At 38.9% G+C, this 27116-nt stretch overlaps 1 protein-coding gene across 3 annotated transcripts; it reads left to right on the top strand.

The window, feature by feature from the left end:
- The first annotated feature begins 225 nt into the window (after nt 1-225).
- On the top strand, nt 226-26605 carry slc12a8 (solute carrier family 12 member 8). 3 transcript variants are annotated; one of them, XM_036569016.1, is made up of 15 exons: nt 226-741; nt 1333-1519; nt 2591-2721; nt 2871-3017; nt 3364-3555; nt 3644-3875; nt 13142-13255; nt 14056-14143; nt 14438-14525; nt 16467-16613; nt 20080-20692; nt 20783-20874; nt 21002-21119; nt 25457-25517; nt 25845-26605. In XM_036569016.1, exons 3-15 carry the CDS (start codon nt 2680-2682, stop codon nt 26014-26016), a joined length of 2106 nt encoding a protein of 701 aa, XP_036424909.1. In that variant the 5' UTR covers nt 226-741; nt 1333-1519; nt 2591-2679; the 3' UTR covers nt 26017-26605. The 3 variants fall into 3 exon arrangements, with proteins under 3 accessions (XP_036424909.1, XP_036424892.1, XP_036424901.1); XM_036568999.1 differs by having other exon boundaries at nt 2868-3017; XM_036569008.1 differs by lacking the exons at nt 226-741; nt 1333-1519 and adding an exon at nt 1526-1634 and having other exon boundaries at nt 2868-3017.
- Nucleotides 26606-27116: the final 511 nt, after the last annotated feature.

Raw genomic sequence — 27116 nt, 5'->3', positions numbered from 1 at the left:
TCATAATTCACATGTTTTGTTGTCATGTTTAGTTTGAAAGTATTGTTAGGCTCCATTTATGGCTGCCATATGTCAATAGACAGTGTCAATAGAGGCTTTCCTTCTGTCGACTTATTTGCCTGAACACCAATGTGTACACATAATGCGCTCAGCAGAGAAATGTCCATATTGATAAATGCTATTTCTTATTATTAAGTGAATGCAGATAACTCTACCAGACCCATTTTAGCTCCCTGAGCTAAATATTCGTGAAAGCGGCCACCATCTCAAGGATATGTTGTTGGTGGGTGACGTTTTGTCCTCAGAGAATATTTAAATATTATTTGTACGGAGACACAGTCAGTCTGTTAGTGCTAAATCGTGGTACATAATCTGTTAACAGCGTTCTTACAGGTCTCTGTGTGTTATCACAGCACAGACGCTCATGGTCGTCAGTAATTCTCGCTGTGGTGTAAAAACAGCCCAAAGCTAACAGTCCCAAAGAGCTTAGCCATGTCGTGCTATGCTTGTGAACACACCTTTACAAAACATTTGTTTAATGGCGTCCCGCTAACGCACACGTAGCATTAGGATATTCAGAGAGTGAAGGCCCTGCCCAAGGTTAATGAGGCCAGCACTGAAACTAAAACCAGTTTGTAACTGAAGTGGTAAAAGGTACTCGGTATTTTTTTTAAACAGTGTGAATTACAAATCTATTTTCTGTCATAATATGGATAAACGTCTTCAGAAGCTGGACAACCGGTAAGGCAGTGTTGACTTATGTCTTGACAAATAATAGTCCACTGTACGAAAATGTACTAAATAAACGAGATAAGTCGTTTATATTTAGTGAGTGGTGTTATTGAATAATTTACTTACACTCTGCAGGTTATGTTAAAGGAGAACTCCACCGACTTTTCAGAATTTCTGCATCATTAAATGGTTAACAGGTCAGCAAAGTCATTCAGAGTAGTTTGCTCTGTTCAAGAGAAAAGTCAGAATTGTTCGCAGACGTCTGAGGAGTTAAATGCCTCTTAAAGCTCCCTCGTAGAAAGTTATTACATGAAATGGTGATGAATTCCTGCCTGCTGTCTGACATATTGTTTGAGTTTTGTGATACATTTTTGGTCTAAAACGTAGTTCAATCTATTCATGGTGGAGGGATACATGAAGGGTGTTCTAAGGCAAAACAGTCCCCAAGGACAACTTTTTTTGGATTTGACTTAAGCATCTAGAGAATAAACTCCAGTTAGACTAACTGGTGAAAGCTGTTAGTGTTTTATTAAATAAAACATTGGTGTAAAGTGACTAGTATTTTAAACATGTGTTTATTTCTACTTTTTCATATGTTAGTTTTGCCCAAGAGGATTAACAGGTTTGAGGTTCTTTCCTCTACCTGCCTCTTTACCTTCGGTCACGTGCGCACCTGCTCGAGTGACGCGCGCGCCCGCACACGCCTCGCGCATCCGGGAGCCAGTGGCGAGAAAGAGAGAGAGAGACAGAGAGCGGCTCTTGGCTTCATGGAGGCCTGGATTTAAAGGTATTTCTTATATATAATTTATCAGCTGAACTTAGACTTAAATGTGGCCAGTTTGCTGAGAAGTTCTAATATATCAACGCTCTATCAAAGGAAACGACCGCTGTTGACAAACCTGGTAAAACTTTGTCATTTCTTCCACCTCATAGTTTACTTGTGAAGTGAAACGTTTTACAGTGATACAATTTATTAAATTAAATGTGCTGTTCGTAAAGCCGGGCTTTGCAAATGCTGTGGTGATGTAGAATATGTTCTCCTTTGGTTAATTAATAGTTTAAATACGTAACTCATTAACAGTTGGCAGCTTTTACTGAAAATCATGTCAGTATTTTCTTTATCCGTAGTAAACATAGTCTTTAAATTACATGGTTTGAGTTGAGATTCACTGAAATGTCTGAACAGTGTGAAATCACCCCAGTGGCTCTGTTAAATCTGTAGTACTTGTGTTAGGGGTGGGCAAAATGAATATTCATCATTAGAGTGACAAATATTACGTCACAATTTGTCACAGTATGCTTTTCTGAGCATGTTGTGGATAACATAAGTACTTGAAGAAGACACTGAATGACTGCATGATTCATTACAAAGATTAATTAGTCCAGTTTATTTTGATGTACTGCAGGACAGTATGTGAAATATTAAATACAAATCATTATATTTTTAATGTGGCACTGCTGGTTCTTTTTTGTCTGAAGCAACTTATTAAACCTCAGAAAAAACTTTTGTGATGCATATTGTGTGTCATGTCTTGAAGCATCATAGTATTATATTGTGCCATATCCTTCGCCCCTAACTTGTATCCTAAGTCCACTATGCAGTGTGTCATATGGGTTCATATTCTGAGTCTTGGTTCCTCTCAGAGTTTCTTCCTCATGTTCTCTAGGGAGTTTTTCCTGCCGTTGTTGCTCTTGCCCGTTAGGGGTCTGGACCCGAATTTCTGTAAAGCTGCTTTGGAACGATGCTTGTGTTTAAAAGCTCAATGCAAATAAAACAGACTTAAATTGAATATAAATTATGTAGGTTATGTGTCGACAGAGCACTTTTGGGTGACATTTTCTTTCTCTGTGCACACAGCCAGTGAAACACCCAGGCATCCACCTGGACCCCTCAGTCTTTCTCATGAGGATGATGTCATATTGTTGAGGTCTTGGACAGGAGGCAACATGAGTACACACGTTCAAGAGTTATTTCATGAGAATGCCCAGGTAGTTTTCTTCCTTTGTTATTTTTCTTTAGAGAAAATGATAATTGCTGAAGACTAGTAGTTAATATTTGTTTTTAGCTTTAGGTATGAAATCTGTTGCTTAATCGCTGGTCATAAACACTGGGTCTGTGCCTCTGTATTTTCAAGCAGGGCTCTCAGATGCATGCTCAGCCATGGTGGAAGGTGAAGCTGTTTGTGTGGGAGCCTGTGCTCTTTGGCACCTGGGATGGTGTCTTCACCACATGCATGATCAACATTTTTGGAGTTGTGCTCTTTCTTCGCACTGGTTGGCTTGTGGTAAGTAACAGACACTAGTTTTCCTCATTTGGTAAAGGGGTGCACGGCTGCAGGGCTTCCATTTGCATACTGCAAATATGCTGTGTATCCGATAAATGCTTTAGGGAGACACTTATTAAATATTTTTTTTTACTGTAGTCAGTTACAATAAACTTGGGTAGCTGGATTGGTCTGCCTGTTTCATATTCCTGGTACAAGTAGGCAAAATGGCAATTTTGTAAATTTTGACATGAATGGAATCTGTTTGTAATGCACCAATTAATTAATTAATTAATTAATTAATTAATTAATTAATTAATTAACTAATTAATTAATTAATTAATTACTTACTTACTTTCGTTCTTAGGGAAACACTGGGGTGTTACTGGGAATGCTTCTTGTGTCACTGGTGGTCCAGGTTGCCCTGGTGACAGTCATGTCAGGTATTGGGGTTTGTGAGCGCTGCAGTGTTGGCAGTGGGGGCGTTTATGCAATGATCTCCACGGTTCTCGGAGGAAGAGTTGGAGGCACTGTAGGGCTCCTCTATGTGTTTGGACAGGTGAGAAGATGCACATCACTCATTGTCATCCATGAGCAAAAGTATCCGCTGTTAACTCGGCATGATCTTTGTCTTTGCTCGCTCTCAGTGTGTGGCTGGAGCCATGTACATCACAGGCTTTGCTGAGTCCATAGCTGACGTGCTGACTGTGCAAAGCGTGTGGGCTGTCAGAGGGATCTCCGTGGCCGTCCTGCTGGCCTTGCTGGGGATCAACCTGGCTGGCGTGAAATGGATTGTCCGACTGCAGCTGATCTTGCTGGCCATCCTGGCAGTGTCCACTCTGGACTTTGTCATTGGAACCTTCAGCCATTTGGATCCAGGTATGTGGTCAAAAGCTTAGCAGAACACTAAATTAATTTGTTTCTCAGATCTTTGAAGTCGTATTGAAGCACATTTAGTAGGTTTTGTTTTATTGGCCATCAGTGATACAGGAGTTCATTTTGATCTCCATAGGCTGCTTGTTCAAGGTTATGTGATGAGAAATGGAGAGTGTGGCATTTGTTTTTTAACCTGATGTCATGAAGCCAGAACTTGATCAGTTCACATAGATATATTTTACTTACAGATTTTTTTGTAAATGAATACAGATTTTGATTGAATTGGTCTAGAGATTATAATCACAGTATAAAAGATTAGAGATTATAAGGATTTACCAGCACAAATGGAAATGGCCTTTTTCTATTTTAGGTACTCACTTGAATCCTGCTTCCTTGTATTTTGGTTGTAAATTGTCTGAGCTCTGTTTCTTTCACTGAGTTGTCCAGTAGGTGTCAGTGTGGTATTGCTAGGACATTCCTTTACATTCTTTTTTAACTTCATTCTTGTCAATAGAAAAAGTAGAATTATTCCATTTGAAATTTCTTTCAAAGTGATGTCCTTACATATTTAGACTATGTATGTTCCTGTCCGGTAAGCTCTGCAGGAATTGCAGCCAATTTTGTTCACAGTCTTCCCATTAAGGGCACTATAAGTAAGTAATAGGACAGTTGGCTATCCAGTTATCTCTTGGCTAGCTATTTGTCATTGCATTAATGGTTAATGCACAAGCTAACAAAAGGTCTGGAGATGATTCTAGAAGTTGTGTTTTCATTTGAAGTCTGTTGCTGTTGTCTCTCAATATGAGAATCAAAAGCATGTCAGAGCCATCAAAGCAGGTCTTCACCAGGCTGATAAATCACAAAAAAAAATTAGAAACGGAGCTAAAACATTAGGTGGATCAGAATTAGTTCTGGGCAATATTGATACAATTAAATCACAATATTATCATATCAGATCATAATTAGGATTGAATTAATAAAGTTTACTAAAGGTTTGCTGATTTGTTGATTTTGTTCACTGTTTCATTCTTTTAATTTTACAGCAAAGGAAACTTTACACAGTATTTTCCATAATAACTAGTCACAAACCACACTGACAGAAAGAAAACTTGCTCATAAAAAAAATGTATGGATTTTTAAATGTTCTTTCAAAGCAATCTGAAGCACATAGCAAATGATATATGTTGCAGGCAACTGTCCGGCCCTGGATACCATGAATAATGTGCAGTAAATAAAATGTAACATTTTGATAAAATTTAAAATCTAAAAACAAGCCACTTGGCAGAAGGAACGCTTCTGTTTTATGGCCATTATACTGTAATGCTCATTAGCCATCAAATATATTTCTAAGAATATTGCTAAAACCAAAAAGCAATGTCATGAAAATATGGTTGATTGGTATAGGTGATATATTTCCCAGCCCAAATCAAAATCAGTTGTTTGATGTTTTGTTGTGAAGCAAAAATAGCTTGGCAATTGCAAAGATCTGTATCTGTTTTTTTAAAAACCAGCTGTTCAGCACATCTCTGGGATGTAGAGATCATTGTAAAGAGAAGAATATGTCACCAGCATGACCTCATAGGGTTTACTGAAAGATGCAGATCACAGATAAGCCTGTAGAACAGAAAGCCCAGGTTGATTTTTGCATAAGTACATAAAAAAGCTTGTAGAGTATTAATGGAAAGATGCAATGAAGACCAAATGATTGAATGAACAATGATTGAATTGAAGGAGAAAAATGGAAACTCTCAGAATCCGGAGTATAATGCTTGACCCATGTAACGTACTGATATGGGCATACATGGCTGCCAGTGTTTTTTAAAGGATGTGACTACTTATGGCAGCAGGATAGTTTCTGAAGTGTACAGAAGCATCTTTATGGCTCACTCAGGCATTGCAGTATCTAAACTAATTGCTTTTTATTACTTGATTGTTTATTTTATCGTTTTATTATTTGATTGTTAAAAGTTACCTTGTGCTTAAAGTAACTTGTGTAAAATAGACACTGACAGACTGCTCAAGTTTAGATTTTACTTGGAATTTGACAAATGCTATTATTTTCCAAATTTCAGATATTCCAACATTATTTTACTGATTTTATTTCCTTTACCACTCAAGAAAAAATGCAAATAGAATGTGTATATCTTTAATGTGTAAGACATTTACAAGCCAGTTTTTAATTAGCCATCTCAAAGGGGAATTCCTCAAGTCCTTCTTAAAATTTCTCTATAATTAAGATGTAAGCAAAGTCATTCAGTATGTTGTATGTTGTTGTGAAATGCTCTGTTCTAGAGAAATTTAGAGTCAGACTGGTTCACAGTGGTGGTGATAGTAACCAGACATCTGCAGAGTTTAATGTTTCTTAAAGCTCTCTTACAGAAAGTTATTACATGAAATGGTTACAAATTTGTTACCGGATGCCTGAAACATTGTTTTATGATAGTTTTGAGAAAATGTTTTTAAATGCATGCATGATGGAGGATTACATGCAGGGTGTTGTACAGCAAAACAGTACCCAATGTCAATCTATTTTTTTTACCACTGTTAACATTATCAACACTACATATAAAAACTCAGAAAACACATGTAGCTTTGCTACTCATTTTAGATGTATGTATTTCATAAATGAAATGCCTATATCCGTGTTGTAAAAATCACAACTCTTGGCTCCTGTTGCCACCACTGTAAAGAAATCCAAGTCAATAAGAATTTTTAAACATTTGTGGAATTCACCTTTAATGAAGTATGCTGAATGCTATAAAACTATGATATTGCTAGTAAGTAAAGGGACTGGGTTTAGACTTGAAAGACCACCCTGCGTCCTGTGTTATGTTTACTCAGGAGTCTTGTGTGCTGTTGTGTGTCGAAGGAAGGGGCTGAGCTCTAACGGACGTGGCCAGTCTGTACTTTCACACTGGCTCTTCAGGAAGTCCATCCCAGTTCTTCCTGTTCTACTGATTACTGATTTCCTGTCCAAAGTGGAGAAAAGACTTCCATAAAGATGATTCTTTCTGCCTCTGTTTCTCTCTCTCTCTCCCTCTCGCTCTCTCTCTCTCTCCCTCTCGCTCTCTCTCTCTCCCTCTTGCTCTCTCTCTCCCTCTCTCCCTCTGTGAGCTGAACAGTAGGATTTCAAAATGACAAGAGGGGATTTAAAGCAGTACTGAAATCCTATGAATGTGAAACATTATCCCTTTGGCTACTGTTGCTGCTGTTGCTCTCATACGTATGTCCCACGCATCTGGTTAACTCCTTTAGGATCTGGGCCTGAGTCCAGGTTCGTAGTTTGGGTTGGTATGGGAAATGGAAGTTCCTGGTTTGTCCAGGTTTTTCCAATTAGGGCTCGTGGTAGTGGAGTGATATCACTGCTGGCATGGTGCCAGCGGGTTCCATGGCCCTCGGTGGGCGCCACATGGGCGGCTTACCTGCCTGTGGCAGGAAAAGAGGGCTGCCACGCACATGTGTTTACAATTCGATAACGGTGTTAATCAGACAGTCAAGGCCGGCTCACTGGCATGGACACAACTGAATAACTTTCTACAGAGAGGCTAGATCTCTCTCATATGTGCTAGGTGGCCCTAAAACTGTGGAAATTAATCTTCAGCCTGTTAAAATCTCTGGGACAGTAATTCAGTAAAGGGGGAGGGTAGAAAGTCTCTGTGTAAACTGCTTACCCTGCTACCTGCACTTATCAACTTACAGCCTCACTTGTGTTGAATCATTCTTAAAATGTTATGGCTGGAAAACATGAGGAAGTTATGAGCGATATCCTCCTGAGATTTCCTCTCGATTTCATACCATTGCAATGAGCACACTTGTTCTGGAGGCCAAAATGGGTGGGGTGGGTGTGTGTGTGTGGGGGGGTATAATATGCTCTCACACTTTCTGCGTTGTTCCAGGGTGTTTTTGTTTTTTGTAAGTTGATGATTTAAAACTGTACTTTTCATTTTATCTTATTCTTTTATTTCTCCCTCCTGTACTTCCATTTAACATATAACAAGTCCCACAGTGCAGTCAATGAGCCTATTATTGACCTCAGTGAAAGACACAGACTTAGAAGGACTTATTCTTCAAAAGAGTTTTTAAACGGGGTGTATTAACACATTTTATGACTGACAGTAATTTCTGTCCAGTGTGTTAAATGGTAGATTTATTTCAAAGAGTCAAAAGCAAGGTTATAGTCAAACTGCTTTTTGATTATATCTCATTGATAAATCTGCTCTTAGGATAAAATGTTCTGCAATAAGATGTGCAAGACCTTCAGTTGCAGCATCCCAGATTGGACAGGAAACTTGTATGCGCTCATGGTTTTGGGTTTAGGGTGTTAACTGGGCTCACCCACATATTTGGCCTGGGACAAAAGAACAGGCAGGAAGTAGATCGGAGCACTTTGCTTGAAGCCTCCACATCATCACTTCCTGGTCCGCAACTTCAGATGAGAAGGGCGCCCACTATAAATAGCTATATATGAAGTCTGCCTTCCAAAGATGTCAGAGAGGGTTGTATTAACACATCTACTTTGCGCATGTGTGTGTGTGTGTGCATGTGTGTGTGTGCGCATGTGTGTCTGTGTGCGAGCGTGTGTGTCTGTGTGCGAGCGTGTGTGCGTGCATGTACTGTGGGAGAAATGGGTATAATGAGTGAATGTGATTTGATGGATGTGTGTGTGTTTTCCTCTCGCTTAATGTAATCATATGGAAATGCACAGTACTGTGCAAAGTATTTTTTTGTTAAAATGGACCTTGAGTGCAAGTTATTCATTGTTCAGCATCAACAGAAAATTTTTATTTGACTTAAAATTACACAGAAGTCTCAACAACTAAATATAATATCACATTTTCCAGTATGTAAAGCGTCCACTCTTTTCCTTAATTACAGCTTCTGTTCATTTTTGGGAGGCTTTCAGTTTTTCAAAGAAATTTGTAGAGATATTTTTTTGCCACACCCCCGAAGTTTGGTCTTAGACATTGGTTGCATTTTTCGCTTCTCGCAATCCAAGTGAACCCAAACACATTCAGTGATGTTGAGGTCTGGACTCTGGTGTGGTCAGACAATTGTTCTGAGAACACCAGCTGGTTTTTTGTTTTCATCTTAATTCCTTTTCTTATTATTGGCTTCTTGGCAGCTGCACATGCTTTCAAACTCATAGTGTTGTCTTCTCACAGTGGAAGGACAGACAAAAACACCAGTAGATATTTTTCAGATCTGATGGAAGAGTAGAGCTTGATTTTCTCCCCTCTCTCAAAGATGAAAGCTAATGAAAGCTTTAAGTCCTGTTTATCTGATGGTGACATTTTTGGTGGTCTGCCAGGTCTTGCATGGTTGTTAGAAGTCTCATTCACTATCTTTATGTCTTTCTGTGATTTCCTGGACTCAAGTTTTTGAAACTCCTGTAATTAATTTTTCTTTGTACTTCCCATTCTTAATGCAATTAGAATATCTTGTATCTAATCTCCTCAGAAATATCTCCTAAATATGAATAACTTAATGGCCATTTTGAGTGTAAATTAAATAAATGAAGGGTGGTCTCTGACAGTACTATATATCTTAGATCATGGCCACTTTGTTGTATCTGTCGTTTAGCGTATTTGATCTCATCACTTCAAACTCTCAGTGTAGATTTTGTTTCATGTATGCATGTGCTGAGTTATGGTGTCTTACATTATGAAACAGGTTTATGGACATGTGAACCAATTTTTTTGCAAATACCTACATATTAACTACTTTAATTATGAAAATATCATTACAAGAATATATTAAATGTTCTTATATTGATAGTCTTGTAGTTAAACAATTAAAAATGAATATAACACATACATATATATTTTACATATTTACAGTACATGTACTCTTCACATGTATGTTATGTTGTTTTGCAATTTACACAATGATTTCCTTGATGAAGGAGCTTACTCATGTTAGTAACTCCTCTTAGAAAGACTGGTGAGCTTTTCTTGTAAGAACAGACACTGATACGTCACTCTGTTTCTCTTTACCATCAACTTTTTCTGTAGTGTTCATTTGCTCCACAGCAGCTGTGCAACATAATAGTGTAGTATTGTGACTGTTGAAACTGTTTGGAAAAACAACAACCAGAGAAGTGGTATCTTGAATAAAAATGGACTGGACTGTAGAGAAATAAGGTCCAAGAATGCAGTGTTTTGTTTTCGTATTTGCAAGTGGTGGCTGGATGTGACTGCAGCATAAAGAGTGCAGAAGTACTGCGACCACAACTACAGGGCTGGACCATGAACTCTCTGTCTTTCTGTCTTTCACTCCCTCTGTCCTTCTCTCGATTTTCTTTCTGTCGCTTTCTTTTTCTCACTCCCTCCTCTCTCCCTCCTACTAAGAGCTGTGACTTGGAAGCCTAGGAACAGGCATGGTTTCTGAAAGGGTGGTGACTTCCTTTTGGAAAAACATGTCATTAATCCAAGAGAACGCATTCTTTCCCATCACAAGATAACCGAGAGGGAAATGGTTCACGCTCTCGCATTGCCGAGCTCTCTCTCGCTGTCTGCGTGAGAGTGCATAGCCTACACAGGTGAAGCTTCTCAAGACTGAACTCGTCCATATAAACCATTCCGCTCCAGTTCAGCAACTTCAAGCTCATCTTCTTCATTGTCTTACTGTTCTCCACTGCTCCTTTTGCGCACACACACATCTGATGATAATTTGCTGTGTAGTTTTGCATTCTTGGCATGAAGCGTTCTTTGAGTTGGAACAATAGCAGAACCATTTTTAGTACTAGAGTCATTTTTGATAAGTTTTCTATCATGGAGAACCATTCAAAGATGCAAAGAACGGCCTCTTTGGGTTGTCATGGTTCTGTATACAGTGGCCCCAAAAAGTATTTTGACACCTGAACCATTTAGCCGTTGGTAAACTTTAATTGATTTGAAGTGTGGATTTTGAATCTGTTGCTGTTACCTTTTAATATGAAGTCCAAAGAGCTGTCACTGCCGGTGAAGCAAACCATCATTAGGCTGAAAAATCAAAACAAAAACCCATTAAACAGAGAGTAAAAATATTAGGTGTGGCCAAATAAACTACAAATACATTCCCAAAATAAAGCCTGTACAGTTTGGAGACTTATGAGATTAACTTGTACCAGAGTGATGAGAAGTGAGAGTATGGGGGAGGGAAGGAAATGCTCATTATTCACAGCATACCACCTCATTTGTCAAGCATGGTGGAGGTAGAGTTATGGTGTGGGCATGTATGGCTGTCAGCGGAGTTGGTTCTCTTGTATTTATTGATGTAACTGCTGACAAAAGCAGCAGGATGAATTCTAAACTGTATAGGGCTATATTATCAGATTCAGCCAAATGCTTCCAAACTCATAGGATTGCCCTTCACAGTGCAGATGAACAATTACCCGAAGCATATCGTGAAAGCAGCTGAAGACTTTTTAAGGCAAAGAAGTGGAATGTTCTGCAATGGCCAAGTCAGTCACCGGACCTCAGCCTAATCAAGCATGCTTTTCACTTTCTGAAGACAAAACAGAAAGGTAAAACGTCAGGAACTGAAGACGGCTGTAGTAAAGGCCTGGCAGAGCATCACCAGAGAAGAAACACAGCGTGATGTCTGTAGGTTCCAGACTTCAGGCAGTCATTGACTGCAAAGGATTTGCAACCAAGTATTGAAAGTAACACTTTTTATTTTTGTTTACTTTTGAGCCCCTAAAAATGTGTGTGTGGGGGGCGCTATGTATGAAAATGTTTGTAATTCCTACACCATTCATCTGATTTAAGTCTACACTCTGAGTGCATATTCATTGTATTATATCAAATATGCTGTGGTAGACAGCTAACATAACAGCAACTTTGGCAAAGTACAGATATTTCTGGACCTGACTGTGTTTCAAAAAAAAATACTTTTAGCACAACTTCAAACTAACAGTAGACTCTTTGTGTGGAGAAAGCCTGGAGAAGACTTCCAACCAGACTGCACTTAGGGTACTGTAAAGCACTGCGGCTGTTTTCTTAGTGTTGTTGGTAAGCTTCTGTTCACTGATGGGGTCATAAACTCAGAAGTGTACAAACCAGAAGTCTGCTAAGAAAGTGTTTAAATGATAACAATCAGAAACACACCAGGTGCCTTTTAAAAGAATGCTCTGCCAAAATGAAAATTACAGTTTGGAAATGGTCTGTTTAAAATAAACATCATTTGGTTTGACATTTTGTTTCCTAACACACTTAGCTTTTGTATAATTTTAAGGATGGCGCAAAAGTCCAAATACTTTTTGGGACCTCTGAATATAACCATCGCACTAAAGAACCCTTGAAGAACCCACTCTTTTTCTTCTAAAGTGTGAGCCTCAGCCTATGTAGCCAATTTTATTTAGTGTGTTGCACAATACCTGTTAGCAGAGTAGCAGAGTATGACACAGAGATATGATATGAATTCTAGACTTCATTGTAGGTTTCATATCATCATTCATTGTGGACACACTGATGTTGTCTGCTAGCCACAAAAGTGGTTCTGTCTCCCACCACTGCTGGTGCAAAAGTTCCTAAGGGCCTGTTCGTGGCCTGTGAACACGCCTAAACTTCAGTCCAATATTCACTCTGTCATGTCCACAGTGCCGGCCTATTGAACTTGGCACTTGTTTCTAAATGTTGGGCTCGGCCCTGTTCTTGCACGCATCTTGGCAGTGGCTTCTACACCCCCAACCCCCCGGACACTTACATAAGGCCCTTGGATGGTCAGCCACAGACACAGACATTCAGGGCCCTGCCTATGTGGTCAGAGGAGTGCAACTTCAGCTGTACAGACATATTTTATACAATAAACAAAGATGTATGAAGAGCCTAAGCGAACATTCACGTTTACTTCAGTGTTTAAAGGATTTAAAGGTACCACTTTGTGATAAAGTGCTGTCTGTTATAACCATAATGATCACATGAACTCACACAGAAAGATGTTTTGTATGATGACTGCACTTGGGTATATTGACCTCAGCCAAAACAGGTGCTGAGGTGCAAAAGATCTTTATGTTCAACCCCAGAATATGAGTAAGGCATAAATATTGTGCCTTGATATTCACATCTTAGATTCCAGTTTTACAATCTGAATTTGTATTGCAAATATATTTGTGAAAATTTTAAATGTATCAGCACACCTTTCAGACATAAACACCATTGTAACCGTATTTTGTTCAATAGTCCAGACTTTTACCACACACCAATTAATGTTTCAGGATGTAATTATTGTAAATATTTGTGATCATGGTTTAACACTGACATTGTTCTGACCTGAATGTGTATTTTCAGAGCATGGTTTTGTTGGCTATTCAGAGGAGCTCTTGGGGACAAATACTCTGCCAGACTACACGCCTGGAGAGACTTTCTTCACTGTGTTTGGAGTTTTCTTTCCAGCTGCTACAGGTGACTTTCCCTTCATAATGCAATCAGTGAAGTTACTCAGTACATTAACCAACACATTACTGATAATTTAAAGTCTTAATCATAATCTGATTTCTCAAAAGAACTGCAGTACAAACATTGGTGGAATAGTTTAAGCTATAGTCACTTGCATGAAACATTTTAAATTTTGACTAAGTTTTTCCTTTTACCTTAAGTGAACTGAGTTACAGATCCTAAGTTTAAGTTTCAGATCTTCAGTTTTTAAAATGTACAGGTTTAAATGTATAACTTGAGTATTTAACTTAAGGTAAATACTTAAGTTGTTTTATGCACATGGGCATAGGCACTTAGTAACTGAATACTGGTCATAAAATAGAGCTGGTCATTTCATACCAAGATGATATTCAGTTAAATTTTATGAGCCAGTTATAATTAATGTACCAAATGTGTCTTCACAGTTGCTATTAATAATTGCACACTATTGCTGATCTTGGGTCAGTTTTAGCCTTTATATTCTCAAGAATACAAGGGGACTGATTCTGTCACATTACACAGGAAATAGCAGCAGTTCCTGGTTTCCTCTGCTGTCTCTGCATTTGTGTCTTCTTTGCAATTGTCACCATTTACAAGTCCACGAGATAATCAGTTATTTTCTAAGCGTAGAATCATTGACTCTAGAGATATTCCCTTTGGAAATATTACTTTTCAAAGGCATTTGTATTAGTGATCAAAACCAGGAACTGACAAATATGGGTCTGATTTTCATTGTCTTGCTCTGGTATTGTGTCAAACATTGTTTGATGTCTCTGTGTGGTGTGTAGGAGTGATGGCGGGTTTCAACATGAGCTCAGATCTTCAAAAGCCTGAGCACAACATCCCTGTGGGTACCTTGGCAGCTATCTTCACCTCGTATGTACCTGACCCCCTCGAAAAACTATAATGTACCTTTTCTGACTTCTTCCTTAAGCTATACAGAGGATCATGTTTACATATTTGAGTTCTCAGCTGATCTAGGAAAAGTTTTTGCCTTCTTCATGTGATTTTATAGACAAAGCCCCTGTATCCTAACCACTGATAAACATAGGCTAGTATAGTACTTCCATGTTACACAGACTATTTGATATGTTGTTTTATTAAGCAACTGTTGATGCATGAGGGCAGTTTGTAGAACCCTGATAGGGGTTGTATTGTGGAATTTTGCAGGTGGTTCCTGTATCTCGTCTTTGTGTTCTTGCTGGGAGCCATCTGCACCAGAGACGCTCTGCGCTATGATTTCTTAATAGCGGAAAAGGTAAAATGTCTAGAGTCACCTGTGATGTCACTCTATAGTGTTACAGCCTACAGAATGACTGTAACCCATTGAAGGAATTACAGGCTGGTGATCCAGGGCATACTCTGCATATTTTGGGGTTTCCCTGCTCTTCAGTACAGCGCATAATGCTGAGTCATGTATTTTGAAGCAGGGGAAAACAAACACACGCATGATTACATGATGCATGGTGTCCCATTGCCATGAAACAGTTCTTGTTTTTTTGGCTTTGTGTAGCACAGTAGATGTGAGATGAACAGTGACTTGTGTAAAGTCTCAGCTTTAATTTAGGGGTATCTGCATGGCGGAATGGAAACTGACTTCATTTTTTTTTTCATTAATACAATAAAAAAATATTTTCCCTGTTACTCTGCTAACACATTGATTAGGACACTCTTTGCTCTCAGTGTGTGAAATGTTGTGACTCTGTGTTGAGCTGCTAGCGAGCAATGATGAATGAAAGTGGAGAGGTGAGAACTACCTTCTGTAGTCTCCACAAAGACAGCCATGCCGAGATTAAACAGACAGCGGAACAGAACTGCAGGTTTAATGACTAGCAAAAGTCATGTACAACTGCCATAGTAAAAATAGCACAATACACAATAAAAACACGTTTATATAAATGTTGATGTACTTGATCAGCTACAGAGATGAAAATCCAATTAGCTTCTGATTTTGTAAATCATACATTAATCATAGTTCAACTGAGAGGCCTCTTTCAAAACTGGCAAAAAAATAGCTACTGTAGGGAGGCGTTAACAATCTCCCTTCAGGAGCATAAGTATGAGGGCAGTTGGCTGTTCAGGAATTTCTTGGCCAGCTGTGAGTTGTTGCACAAGAGAAGAAAAGTATAGCACTAAATCTTGAAGTGGCATTTGCATCTAGAGCATTTTTTCAGTAGAAGGACTAAAGCCATGTCAATGCCAGCAAATTAGGTAGAAAAATTAATAGATTGATCAGAGACATAGCTGAAATCCCAGTGGTGTCAAAATGAATTATTTGATACATTGCTATGGAGCAAGAATGAACTGGTAAACTTAGGAAACTTTAGCATTGAGTTTACTAAACATGACTGTTTACATGAGATAATGATATTTTGTCCAATTACTTATTGTTCCATGTAATTTATTGACATTATTCCCAATTTCATAGTTTGTACTGAAATCTCAAATCCGGTGTGTGGGACTGCAGAGCAATAACAACAAAAATTGTCATTGCCCAATTATTTATAGACTGTACTGTATAGTATCCTATATCAGATGTTAATTGTATGTCGATGTCAATACAATTGCTGGGCTCTCCATGTTTATTTAATTATATTCTTTAGAATGAAACAAATTCAGCCATAACAGTGCCTGAGCTGTTACTGCATGTGCTGTAGATACCATGAAAGCAGCTGGTATGAGAATACTAGATGAGAATAGGGTCCAGCTGGGTGTGACCTCCACAGGCCTCACAGCTGCTCCATAGTGGAGGCTGCAGTGCAGGGGTGAACACCCTGCTGGAGGTTCTCGCATAACAGGAGCACAGACAGCATGACTGTCTGCAATGTGATATCAGGTACAAACACTGGCTTAAAGTGGAATTACACTGATTAAAAATAATCTGTATAAATAAATAGTTGAGATGTAAACTTTGCATGATTCAAGGGTTCTTTGCATCATGAACGGGTTCCTGCCGCATGCATGTATAAAAATTATTTTTAGTTTTTTGAATTTGTCTAATTCTGAAAGATTATTCAGGAGTAATCTATTTTTTTTGTGGGGGAGGGTTTGTATCAGAGACTGTCACATTATTATTTTTATCTGTGATTTACTTTGAACTCAGTGAAGGTTTTCTTTTTTTCACCCTTTGGCTGAACATAGTTGGACTGGGCGGAGTCCTGTGCACTCTCTTCCCCTCTGTGTTTGTTTTTTTTCCCAGGTCTCCTTGGTGGGTTTCCTGTTCCTGCTGGGCCTCTATGTCTCCTCCCTGGCCTCTTGCATGGGTGGCCTGTATGGGGCCCCCAGGGTTCTACAGTGCATCGCCCAGGAGAGAGTTATCCCTGCTTTGGCTTTCCTGGGACAAGGGGTGGGTACCCACACTTCATCTGTACTTCCCACAGGGTTAGAAGGCATATATTTTCTGAGCTTCAAGGCTGAAATTTCAGTGAAATTCAGTATTAAAAATACACTGCAGCTCAGGTCAAATCAAGAAAGAAATACTACTTGCTACAGGTTTGTGCTCATGTTTTAGACAACATCCTGGCAGCACCGTAGGGAGGAAACAACATGTTTGTTTTGCAAATCAAACCCTTGTTTATCAAGGTCTTTCATGCTCATTTTATGGCCCGTAATGAACCATTTGCTCCTCATGCTTAATTAGTGCCACCCTTCAGTGTGTCCGGGGAGGCAGAACAGATAGTGCCCACAAAAAGGAGGAGTTCCTAATTATAGAGTACTAGAGTGCCCTTCAAAAACCATTGAGGGCCAGTGTTGTACAATTGTGGCTTTGAAAAACCAATGCACACCCTTTCCCTTGGCCCCAGTTCTGTCTGGGCCCTCTGTGTGGACTGAAAGCAGGCCTGAGACATCTTGCCCTGAATCAAAGCCCCAGAACAAATGCAGGAAGCAAAGCCAGGGCCAGCCCAGGTTGACCTGGCTCCCTGCCAGGCAGCACCAGGAGTTCAGGCACGGCAGCAATCACCCCGACTTGACCTGGATCACAGCAACTTTTGGTGGAGAATGAGAGACGAAGAGAGAGAGAGAGAAAGATGGTGGAAAATGAGGGGCTTTAGGAGAGGCCGTTTAGTGTCAGAGTGCAGGAGAGATGTTTTTCTGGGATGTTTTAGTTGGATGCTTGTGCTCTGTGATTACTCAACATGCAGATTGAGCGAGTGATAACTGAGGGAGGGTGTGGAAAGGAAATGAAAAGGCTCTTGCAGTGTTTAATTGCACTGTCTATTCTTATTATGTGATTTGTACGATGTTTCAGTAACAGTTTTTGTGTCTCTCGGTTATACTAATTGTAAGCTGAAATGCATTTAAAGGTCTACTAAGGAATTGCTTTAGCAGGCAAGTCAGTTTTTGATACTACAGTCTCATTACAAGGAAATATCTACATTTAAAGGGTAATTCCACTAATTATTTAAAATGTCTGCATAAGTAAATGATTAAAGTGAACCCTGACTGTTAAGACATGTAAGCCTTATTGTGGTGACATGTCCAATACTATCAGAATATGTTTCATAAACTAAGCAAAATACTCTATTTATTATTAAAAATAGACAAAATTCCTTTAAAAGTAGGTAGCCATTTTTGTTGCTCTCTATACATGGAACAAGGGACAGCGAGCTAAATATCTGATTGAACTAAAATATCTCATTCAGCCTTTCCAACTTTCGCTAGAGCATGATGTAACCTAGGAGAAAATTTGTAACCTAGGAACATTTTTTTGATTGTCTTATTTTCCATAGTCCATATGAAGTGCAACCATATGAGATCATCACAGTGCAACAGTGGCAACCTACTAGTAGAGGGATTTTTGCTTGTTTGTCATGTTTTTGGAGAGAACAAATTTCTATTCCGCCTATGCATCACATTTTAATAGTATTTGACATACACTGTTATAAAGCATATATGGTCACGTGAAGAAGTAAGTACACCCCATGAAATGTTTTTGTTCTTTTTTTGGCATGTGGACATATCAGTATTTGATCTTCAGGTAAACAGTATGTGTAGACAGATCTTATGAAATAGAACAAAAATCAATGGAAATTTGACTTTGCAATCTTTTATTAAAAAACTGATATGTCGTTTTTGCCTGTTGAAAAAGTAAGTACATCTCTGGCTTCAGTAACTGGTTCTGTTCCCTTTGGCAGAAACATCTTTATGTAGGCGTTTCCTGTAACTGTCAACCAGTTTCAGACATCTACTAGGCCTCCTTCTTCATGCAGAATTCTTTCAATTGTGCTATATTTGATCATTTTTTTTCCATGTACAGCCCATTTCACAGAGTGGGATTCAGATCTGGGCTTTGACTACACCATTCCATAACCCTCAATTTCTTCCTTTTAAGCCATTCCTTGGTGGATTTACTTGTACATTTGGGATCATTATCCTGTTGGAGGGTCCACTTCTTCAACTTTGTCTTTTTTACAGATGGTCTCACATTCTCCTCAAGCGCACTCTGATATGAAAGAGAATTCATAGTTGATTATATGATTGCAAGTTGGCCAAGCTCTGAGGCAACAAAGCAGCCCCAAACCTCCACCATGCTTAACAGTTGGTATGAGGCTCTTATGATCAAATGCAGTCTTTGTTTATCGCTAAACACGGCTTCTGGTACTGTGCTCAAACAACTCTCTTTGACTCGTCTGTCCATAGCACAATGTTCCAGAAGTCTTGGTCCTTGCCTAGATATTCGTAACAAACTTTAGTCTTGCCCTGATGTTCTCTTTCAAAAGCAAAGGCTTCCTTCTGGTGCTCTTCCCATATCAAATTTTTGCAGTCTTTTTCTAATGGTCGATGCACATGCACTTTACATCAGCAGTGGCAAGAGCTCCCTGCAGATCCTGTGATGAAATTTTGGGGTTCTTGGAGACTACTTTTAGTGTTTTACAGTTGCTCTCAGGTTAAATTTACTGGGGCAGCCTTGCCTGGACATGTTAGCATTGTTTTTAAATCTTTTCCACTTGTAGATGATCTTCTGGACAATATTTTGGATATCTTCATAAACCTCATCCCAGACTCACGGGCATCTACAACTTTCTTTCTGAAGCCCTTAGAGAGCTCTTTTGGCCTAGGCATTATGATACCACACACTCCAATAACAAAGAGCAAACCAGCCCAGATATCTGAGGTTTATTTAAGCCAGGTTCCTCCAAGATATTCTCTAATGATGTTACAATCATTAGCACCTAATCAGGTGCACCTGATTTCAATTTGACTGTTTGAAGTGGTGATATATAGGGCTGTACTTACTTTTTACACATAAGGAAATTGCATTACTGTTTATTTCAATTATATAAAGAATGACAAATGTTGCTTTTAAGTATCACTTGTTAAAGATCCTCTTTATCTGTCAACATTGGTTAAATGAACCCCTGATATCTGTATCTCCAAATATGTTCAAAATGTCAAAACTTTTGATTGGGTGTACTTATTTCTTCACTTGGCTATGAGTCTTGGCAGTCAGGGTTCCCTGTTAAGATGTAAACTAAGTCATTCAGAGTGGATATATATGCGTTGTAGACATTGAGACCCCATCACCACCATTATAAACAAATTAAATATTCTGTAAGTTTCTCTAAAATGCACTTTTTTACATCAAAATGCTCCGAATTACTTTTAATTGCTACCAAATTATGCAGAAATTTTGTAAAATTAGTTGAATTTTCTGTTAAATTGTAGAGTTTACCATGTTTAAAGGCATTACCCTCGGAACTAGTGACAGCCATAGTGTTGTTGTTTCATTTTTTATCAAGTTTCTAAACTTGTCAAATGAGTTGCATTGATTTATATGCACTGCGTTCACATTCTCCCACCTCTGTCAGTAGAAGGGACCCAATAAGACTCCAGTGGCAGCCATCTGTCTGACAAGCGTGATCTCCATGGCCTTCATCTTCATAGGGAAGGTCAACATCCTGGCTCCTATCGTCACCATCAACTTCATGCTGACCTACAGCATCATTGACTATTCCTACTTCTGCGTGGCCAAGAGCTACGAGCTACAAGCCAGGGAGAGAAGACCTTTGATCGAAAGACCTAGTTCAAGGAAATCGCTAGTGACAAGCAGTCACCCTTGTTATGGCAGCAATGGTACCATGAGCAACCCCAGTAATGGCACGCTGCTGGAGTTCACTAAAGACATGAACCAGATATTTCCACTGCCCAACACAGATAGCACAGAGGAAGAGAAAGCCTCCAATCCTGCAGCCAAGGCCTGGGGCAGGAAGGCAAAAGTTCCTGCTAAAGAAACACTGAGCAGCAGTTTTGGGTTGGACTTGAATAGCAATACCCCTTTAGAGAAGGGAAAGGATGAGAGGCAGCTTGAACAAAGCATTGGCCCAGATGATGAGACCAGCAGCCAGACAGGGCTTATGGAGTCTGAGTCTACTCGTGACCCTATTGAACTGCATCAGCTACCAAGGGAGGCAACAGACAAAAATGGTGAGTGCCAATGTTTTGTTCATCAGATGGTGCAAAATGTTTGCACAGTGGACATGCTCTAAGTTTTCCAAATGTTCATTTTCTTTGCAGAGTCAAAACCAAAGCTGGAAGGATCAGAAATACGACCCATCCCAAATTCGTTTTATTCCAGGTTTTGCAATCACTGGGTTGCATTAATTGGTGTAAGTGCATTCATAAAAAGTAGTTTGGAAACAAAGAATCCTGTTTTGGTTCACTAAATTATGCAATGTTGTATATTTTCAAACACATTGTATTTATGCCTTTCACTTTATCTTTACTCTTGTGCAGGCTCTGTGTTCCATTATGATAATGTTTGTCATCCAGTGGGTGTATGCCTTGGTGAATATGAGTGTTGCGCTCCTCCTTTTCCTCTACATTGGAAAAGCAAGTCCAGGTTTGCCAACAGGTAATTGTCTGAGACTGTTTGGATTACTTGGCTGAGAATCTGATAAGCAGCCACAATTGTTGAAAATTACCCCACAGCAAAATCGTTTATCAGCTTTCTGTTAACATTAATTAACTGTTTAAATGTGTGTTTGTGTAGTTATTTTGAAATGACTGCAAACATTTTTGTGCACACACACCGATCAGGCATAACATTATGACCACCTCCTTGTTTTTACACTCATTGTCCATTTTATCAGCTCCACTTACTGTATAGGTGCACTTTGTAGTTCTACAATTACAGATTGTAGTCCATCTGTTTCTCTGCATACTTTGTTAGCCCCCTTTTACCCTGTTCTTCAGTGGTCAGGACCTCCATGGACCCTCACAGAGCAGGTACTATTTGGGTGAATAAATAAATAACAAAAATGTAGAATTAAACTTTTAAAATATTTTTAATTTAATTTCTTTAGTCTTTTAATCTCTACCATTGAAACTAATGGTCAGATGACTCTCAGGTGGGTTTAATCTACACAACTGAGGCTTTTGCACAAACTTGTGGCATCCATGCCAGCTTGAGTGCACGCTGTCATTAAAACAAAAAAGCCAAAATACTGCAATAAATTAGAAAGCAATGCAAAATAGAAGCATTTTCACTAGTGTTCTCAGACCTTTGGATCCCACAGTACATGTTTTAATATATAGTGCAATGAGAGGATACAGTTGTTAAGGGCAGACTCTTTGCATTTGGTCCTGGTCACGGCTCTCGCTGACGTGCAGCTGTTGTGTGGGATTTTTGGAATAGTTTGTCGGTGGATTCTGCAGTTGTGTGATATATAATCTCCTCACGTAGTGTACCGCTTCATCTGACTCTGCTCAGCTACACAGCAGAAGAGCCAGCAGTTACCAGAGTTAAGGCTTGACGCCTGTCTGCTCTGCTGTAGCAGTTTTAAAAGTATGTATTGGTGCTCCAGTCAGTTATATTCACCATGTCATACTGTGAATGCCAAGTACAGGGGCAAGACAGGGGCCAGTACATGTTGAATCAAAGCCAAAGCTGTAAAGCCAAAGTGTTTTCTCCAGTGCACTACTCAACAGTCCTGCAAAAGCATCTAATTATGCAGGCAGTTTTCTGCATCATGCTACTGACTCATTGATTCATTGCATATATGTCACTATATTTTTCACTTAATGAAGACATACAGTGAAATATTCCAAAATATCCCAAAGTCTTTCAAAAAATGATTTGAAAAAACCTTAACATTAGAATAAATAAAAATAAACAAATAACACATTGTGATTGTGACTCTCCTCAAGGAAATCAAGTATTTACAGTTACCGTCCGTTACCTAGTTTATCTGAGTCCTTCATTTAATTAAATCAGTTGTGCTGCTGATGGAATGTAACAAATTTATGCATTGGCTGAAGTGCACCCAGAAGTCAGTGTTGTTTTAAAGATATTCATCTAACCAACATATTTCTAACTTTTTTGAAAACAGGAAATTGTTACTGTGTTTTACTGTGTGTATTTATTCTCTTTGCAGGCATGTAATACAATGTTTGTACAGGCAAAAACATACATACATACAAGGTTCAAGCAACTTTGTGGCTGCCTGAGACTTTTCCACAGTACTGTGTCTCTGAATATCTTTATACCTTTGAGGGGAAAAAAAACATTTAGCCTTTTTTACATTTTGCACTTGCACTGTAAATGTTTTGAAACTACACAGACAAAATAAAATTTTCTTCTGTGCTCTAGTTTTATCTTCGGATATTTTGGGGTCATACATTTTATCTACCACCCTGTTTCCAAAAAAGTTGGGATGCTGTGCAAAATGAACATAAAAACAGAATGCAACAATGTGCAAATCACTTAAACCCCATATTTAATTTAAAATGGTACAAATATATCAAATGTTAAAATTGATCAATTGTATTGTTTCTTGCAAAATATTTGCCCATTTTGAATTTGATGTCAGCAACACATTCCAAAAAAGCTGGGACAGGGACATGTTTACCACTGTGCTGCATCACCTCTTCTTTTAACAACACTCTAAGTTTTTGGGAACTAAGGTGAACAACTGCTTTAGTTTTGAAACTGATATGTTTTCCTGTTCTTGTTTGATATAGGATTTCAGCTGCTCAACAGTTCAGGGTCTCTGTCATATTTTTCACTTCATAATGCGCCAAATGTTGTCAATGGTGACAGGTCTGGACTGCAGGCAGGTCAGTTTAGACTCTTTTACTGCAGATCCATGCTGTTGTAATACATGCTGAATGTAGTTTGACATTGTCTTGCTGAAATAGTCAAGGCCTTCCCTGAAAAGGACGTTGTCTGTGTGGCAGCACATGTTGCTCCAAAATCTGTATATATCGTTCAGCATTAATGGCGCCTTCACAGATGTGCAAGTCACCAATGCCATGTGCACTAATGCCCCCCCATACTATCATGGATACTGGCTTTTGAACTGTGACTGATAACAAGCCAGATGGTCCCTCTCCTCTTTAGCCCAGAGGATGCACCATCCATGATTTCCAAAAGGAATTAAAAGTTTATCAGACCACAGGACACTTTTCCAATTCTACTCAGTCCATCTCAAATGAGCTCAGGCCCAGAGAAGGAGGCGGTGTTTCTGGATCCTTTTTATATTTGTTTTTTCCTTTGCATGGTAGAGTGGATGTCATCACTGCATGTGGATGCAGTGATGAACTGCGTTCACAGACAGTGGTTTTCTGAAGTGTTTCTGAGCCCATGCAGTGATTTCCATGGAGGGCCTGAAGATAACAGTCAAACAATATTGGTTTTCAGCCTTGTCCCTTACATACAGAGATTTCTCTGGATTCTCTGAATCTTTTAATGTGATCATGTACCATAGAGGATGAGTTCTTTGTTATTTTACATTGAGAAACATTACACTTGAATTGTTGCACTATTTGCCCGTGCAGTCTTTCACAGAGTGGTGAACCCCTCCTCATCTTTACTTCTGAAAGACTCAGCTTCTCTGGGATGCTCTTTTATACCCAATCTTGTTACTGACCTGTTGCCAGTTATCCTAATTAGTTGTAAGATGTTCCACCGGTTGTTTTCTTTTAGCATTACACAACTTCACCAGTCTTTTATTGCCCTGTCCCAACTTTTTTGGAACATGTTGCTGGCATCAAATTCAAAATGGGCATATTTAAAATCTCAGTTTTAGCATTTGATATGTTGTCTTTGTACTATTGTAAATTAAATATAGGGTTTAACTGATTTTCCCCTCATTGTATGCTGTTTTTATTTACATTTTGCACAGCGTCCCAACTTTTTTGGAAACAGGGTTGTATTTAGACATTACACTTTTGAGGTACCAGTACAGTATTGACATTTTTAGGTGTGCATCATTGTTGAGATAGTAGTTTTAATTGCTTAGACTTACTATACATAAACAGTTGTGTTGAACATATTTTGGTTTGGTATTAGCCTTTGCTCTTATGTTTTGCATATGGCTTTGGAGTAATTACACATAAACATGAAGATTTAATAGTCATAGATGAAAAAACTGCACCCGGTTCAGATTTTTAAAGTAAATGTCTGTCAGAATCCCTGCACATGTCTAAGCAGGTCAGCAAATTAGATATTTTGAAATGTACCTAGTGCAGGTGTCGTCTATTCAACATTCTGTTCTGACTTCTGCAGAGTTATGAAAGATACACCACTAGACATAAACTCAGCAACATGGCTAACAAAGCCCGACAGCCATTGGAACTGACACAAGCTGTCTTTGCACAATGATTTGAGAAGAATGCATCTGCATCTTGTCTGCCTACAACAAAATGCCCCAGAATGACAATGACAGTCACCAGAAGGCTAATATTTCATGAGATGTTAAAGATTGTTAAATGCCTGTTGGTTGTTCTGTGATTTTCATTTTTTTTAAGTGTTCAGATTTCTTGCCTTGACAGACATATATTGAGGTTCCATATATGTATGCTGATTCCAAATTACAGGAACAAGGGTTAAAACCAAGAACTCACACTCTTAGCTCTGTTATCTGCGCATTCATAGCTCTGTAATGTGTACTTAGAAACACCAATTCAGTCAACTGTTTTGCTTATTCTCACCAAATTGTGGAGCTGGATACAATAAAATGATATAGTTCCACAATGGAAAATGCATATGCCCAAAAACTCACAAATACAGTGTGGCATTCTGTATTTTTGTCTTATATTTATGCTTTTAATCTTTTGATCTTTGGTCCAAAGTGCATGGGAAAATTCACACTTAAATGTCTGAGTGCCTATGAAGGTCGCTGTATGCACTTTAGAATTTTTTTTCCCATTTGGAGATATTGATAGTACATTTTGTTCTTTTTCTGACAGGTGCAGCGGCCCGCTTCAGCTTTTTCCGATGGATAAAGGGCTCTCTAAGCAGCCTGGGCAGGTAGAGTATGATAATAGGGTTATGTAAGATGTTTGATTCCCTTTTGTTCTTCAGGAAGCTCTTAAAGTGTCTGCTGCTGATTGATGCCTTTATACTTTGGCTTGGCTCAATGAGAGACTTCCTCTGGCAAATTCTGCAAATCAGAGTGATAAAACCTTTGACATAGTGACAGAGCGTTTGCCTCTTTGGACCCTCTCTGAAGAGTGTATTTATTTTATTATATTATTATATTTCTCTATTTATTTATAGAGATTGTATACTTGTTGAGACCCTATATTAATGTCCAGTACTTACCAGGATGTCACTGATAGAGCTATCCTCTTATAGGGGAAAACGTGAGTTTCAGGACCAGATTGTGGTGACACCATCTTTGTCAGCAGTTGGCATGGAAACCAGGCAGTTAACTGAGGAGAACGCAGACTTTGCCTTCCGAGACCGCTACCACCATTCCTCTGTCATCACCACCGCGGATAAGATGGTCCATCCTCAGCTTCGCTGACGGGCCTCATTTCTCTTACCTCAACCTGGCCATTGAAGTGCAATTCATAAAGACTCTCAAAGCAGGGGGGAAATCCAGAATTAGTTCTCTCTCTGATCAAGGATCAGCACTCCTGCTCTAAAATGGCATAGTGAATGCCATCTGATACTGGAAAACCACATATGACTGCTAATCTAGAATATATTTTGGAGACTGATCATGTTATCTTATGAGAGGTCTGATTCCAGGTCAGTAATCCTGTTCTGAGATAATTTATAAATACTATGGTCTGCAGTGTAGGTGCAGGTGGATGGAACTTGTGACTGATTAAAAGTGTTTTGGGTGGCAATTTTAAGGCACAGTTCTGACCTGTATGTTTTGTTTGTTTTTCTTTTGGTATATTGTAATAATTACTCACCAGGGAAATCGGAAGGACAGTCTAGTTTAAATGTATCTCAGTGTACAGGAAGTGCAATAGACTGCTTATATCTACACCATCATGGTAACAGTGCAATTTTTTACAGACTGTACATCACAGCCTGTGTTTGATGGGGTTGTTATGTAGTGTTTGTAGAGTAAACAAAAGTAAAGATAACATATGTATCCCTCATGTATCCCTCATGTTTGCTTCTTGCATAGCCTATGTGTTAAAATGAACGGTCCAGAATTAACCAAACTGAACATTTCCACAGGCTGACTTAGCTCCTTATCAAATATCTTGTGGTCTGTGTGAAGGATAAAAATATGCACAACCATTTTAATCACATGCTCATGAGCATTTCTTAAACATGTTAAAGATGTTGCTAAATGTAATGTAGTCCACACAACAAGTTTCTTTTGTTCATGCACAAACTTTAAAGCAAGCTTATTTGAAATACGCTTTAATTTAGTAGGCTTAAGCCAAACGATTGCAGTAATAGAGAAACCCCTATTGGTATTTAACAAAGGAAGATTTCTGTTGTGCAATAGGAGAAGAGGAAAGAGACATTTGTATTGGACAATCCTCGTTTTTGGCTTAATTTGTCCATTCATCTGAGAAATAGTGCGCTGGTGAAACATTAACCCCCACCCCCCTTGCTGAAGTTCTGCCTCTACGTTTCTGGGAAGGCTTTACACTAGAT

This window comes from Colossoma macropomum, unplaced genomic scaffold (genome assembly GCF_904425465.1).
Source record: "Colossoma macropomum unplaced genomic scaffold, Colossoma_macropomum, whole genome shotgun sequence".
In the NCBI taxonomy this organism is placed as follows: Eukaryota; Metazoa; Chordata; class Actinopteri; order Characiformes; family Serrasalmidae; genus Colossoma; species Colossoma macropomum.
The sequence above is the reverse complement of the archived record's forward strand: the minus strand, read 5'-3'. Positions and strand labels throughout refer to the sequence as shown.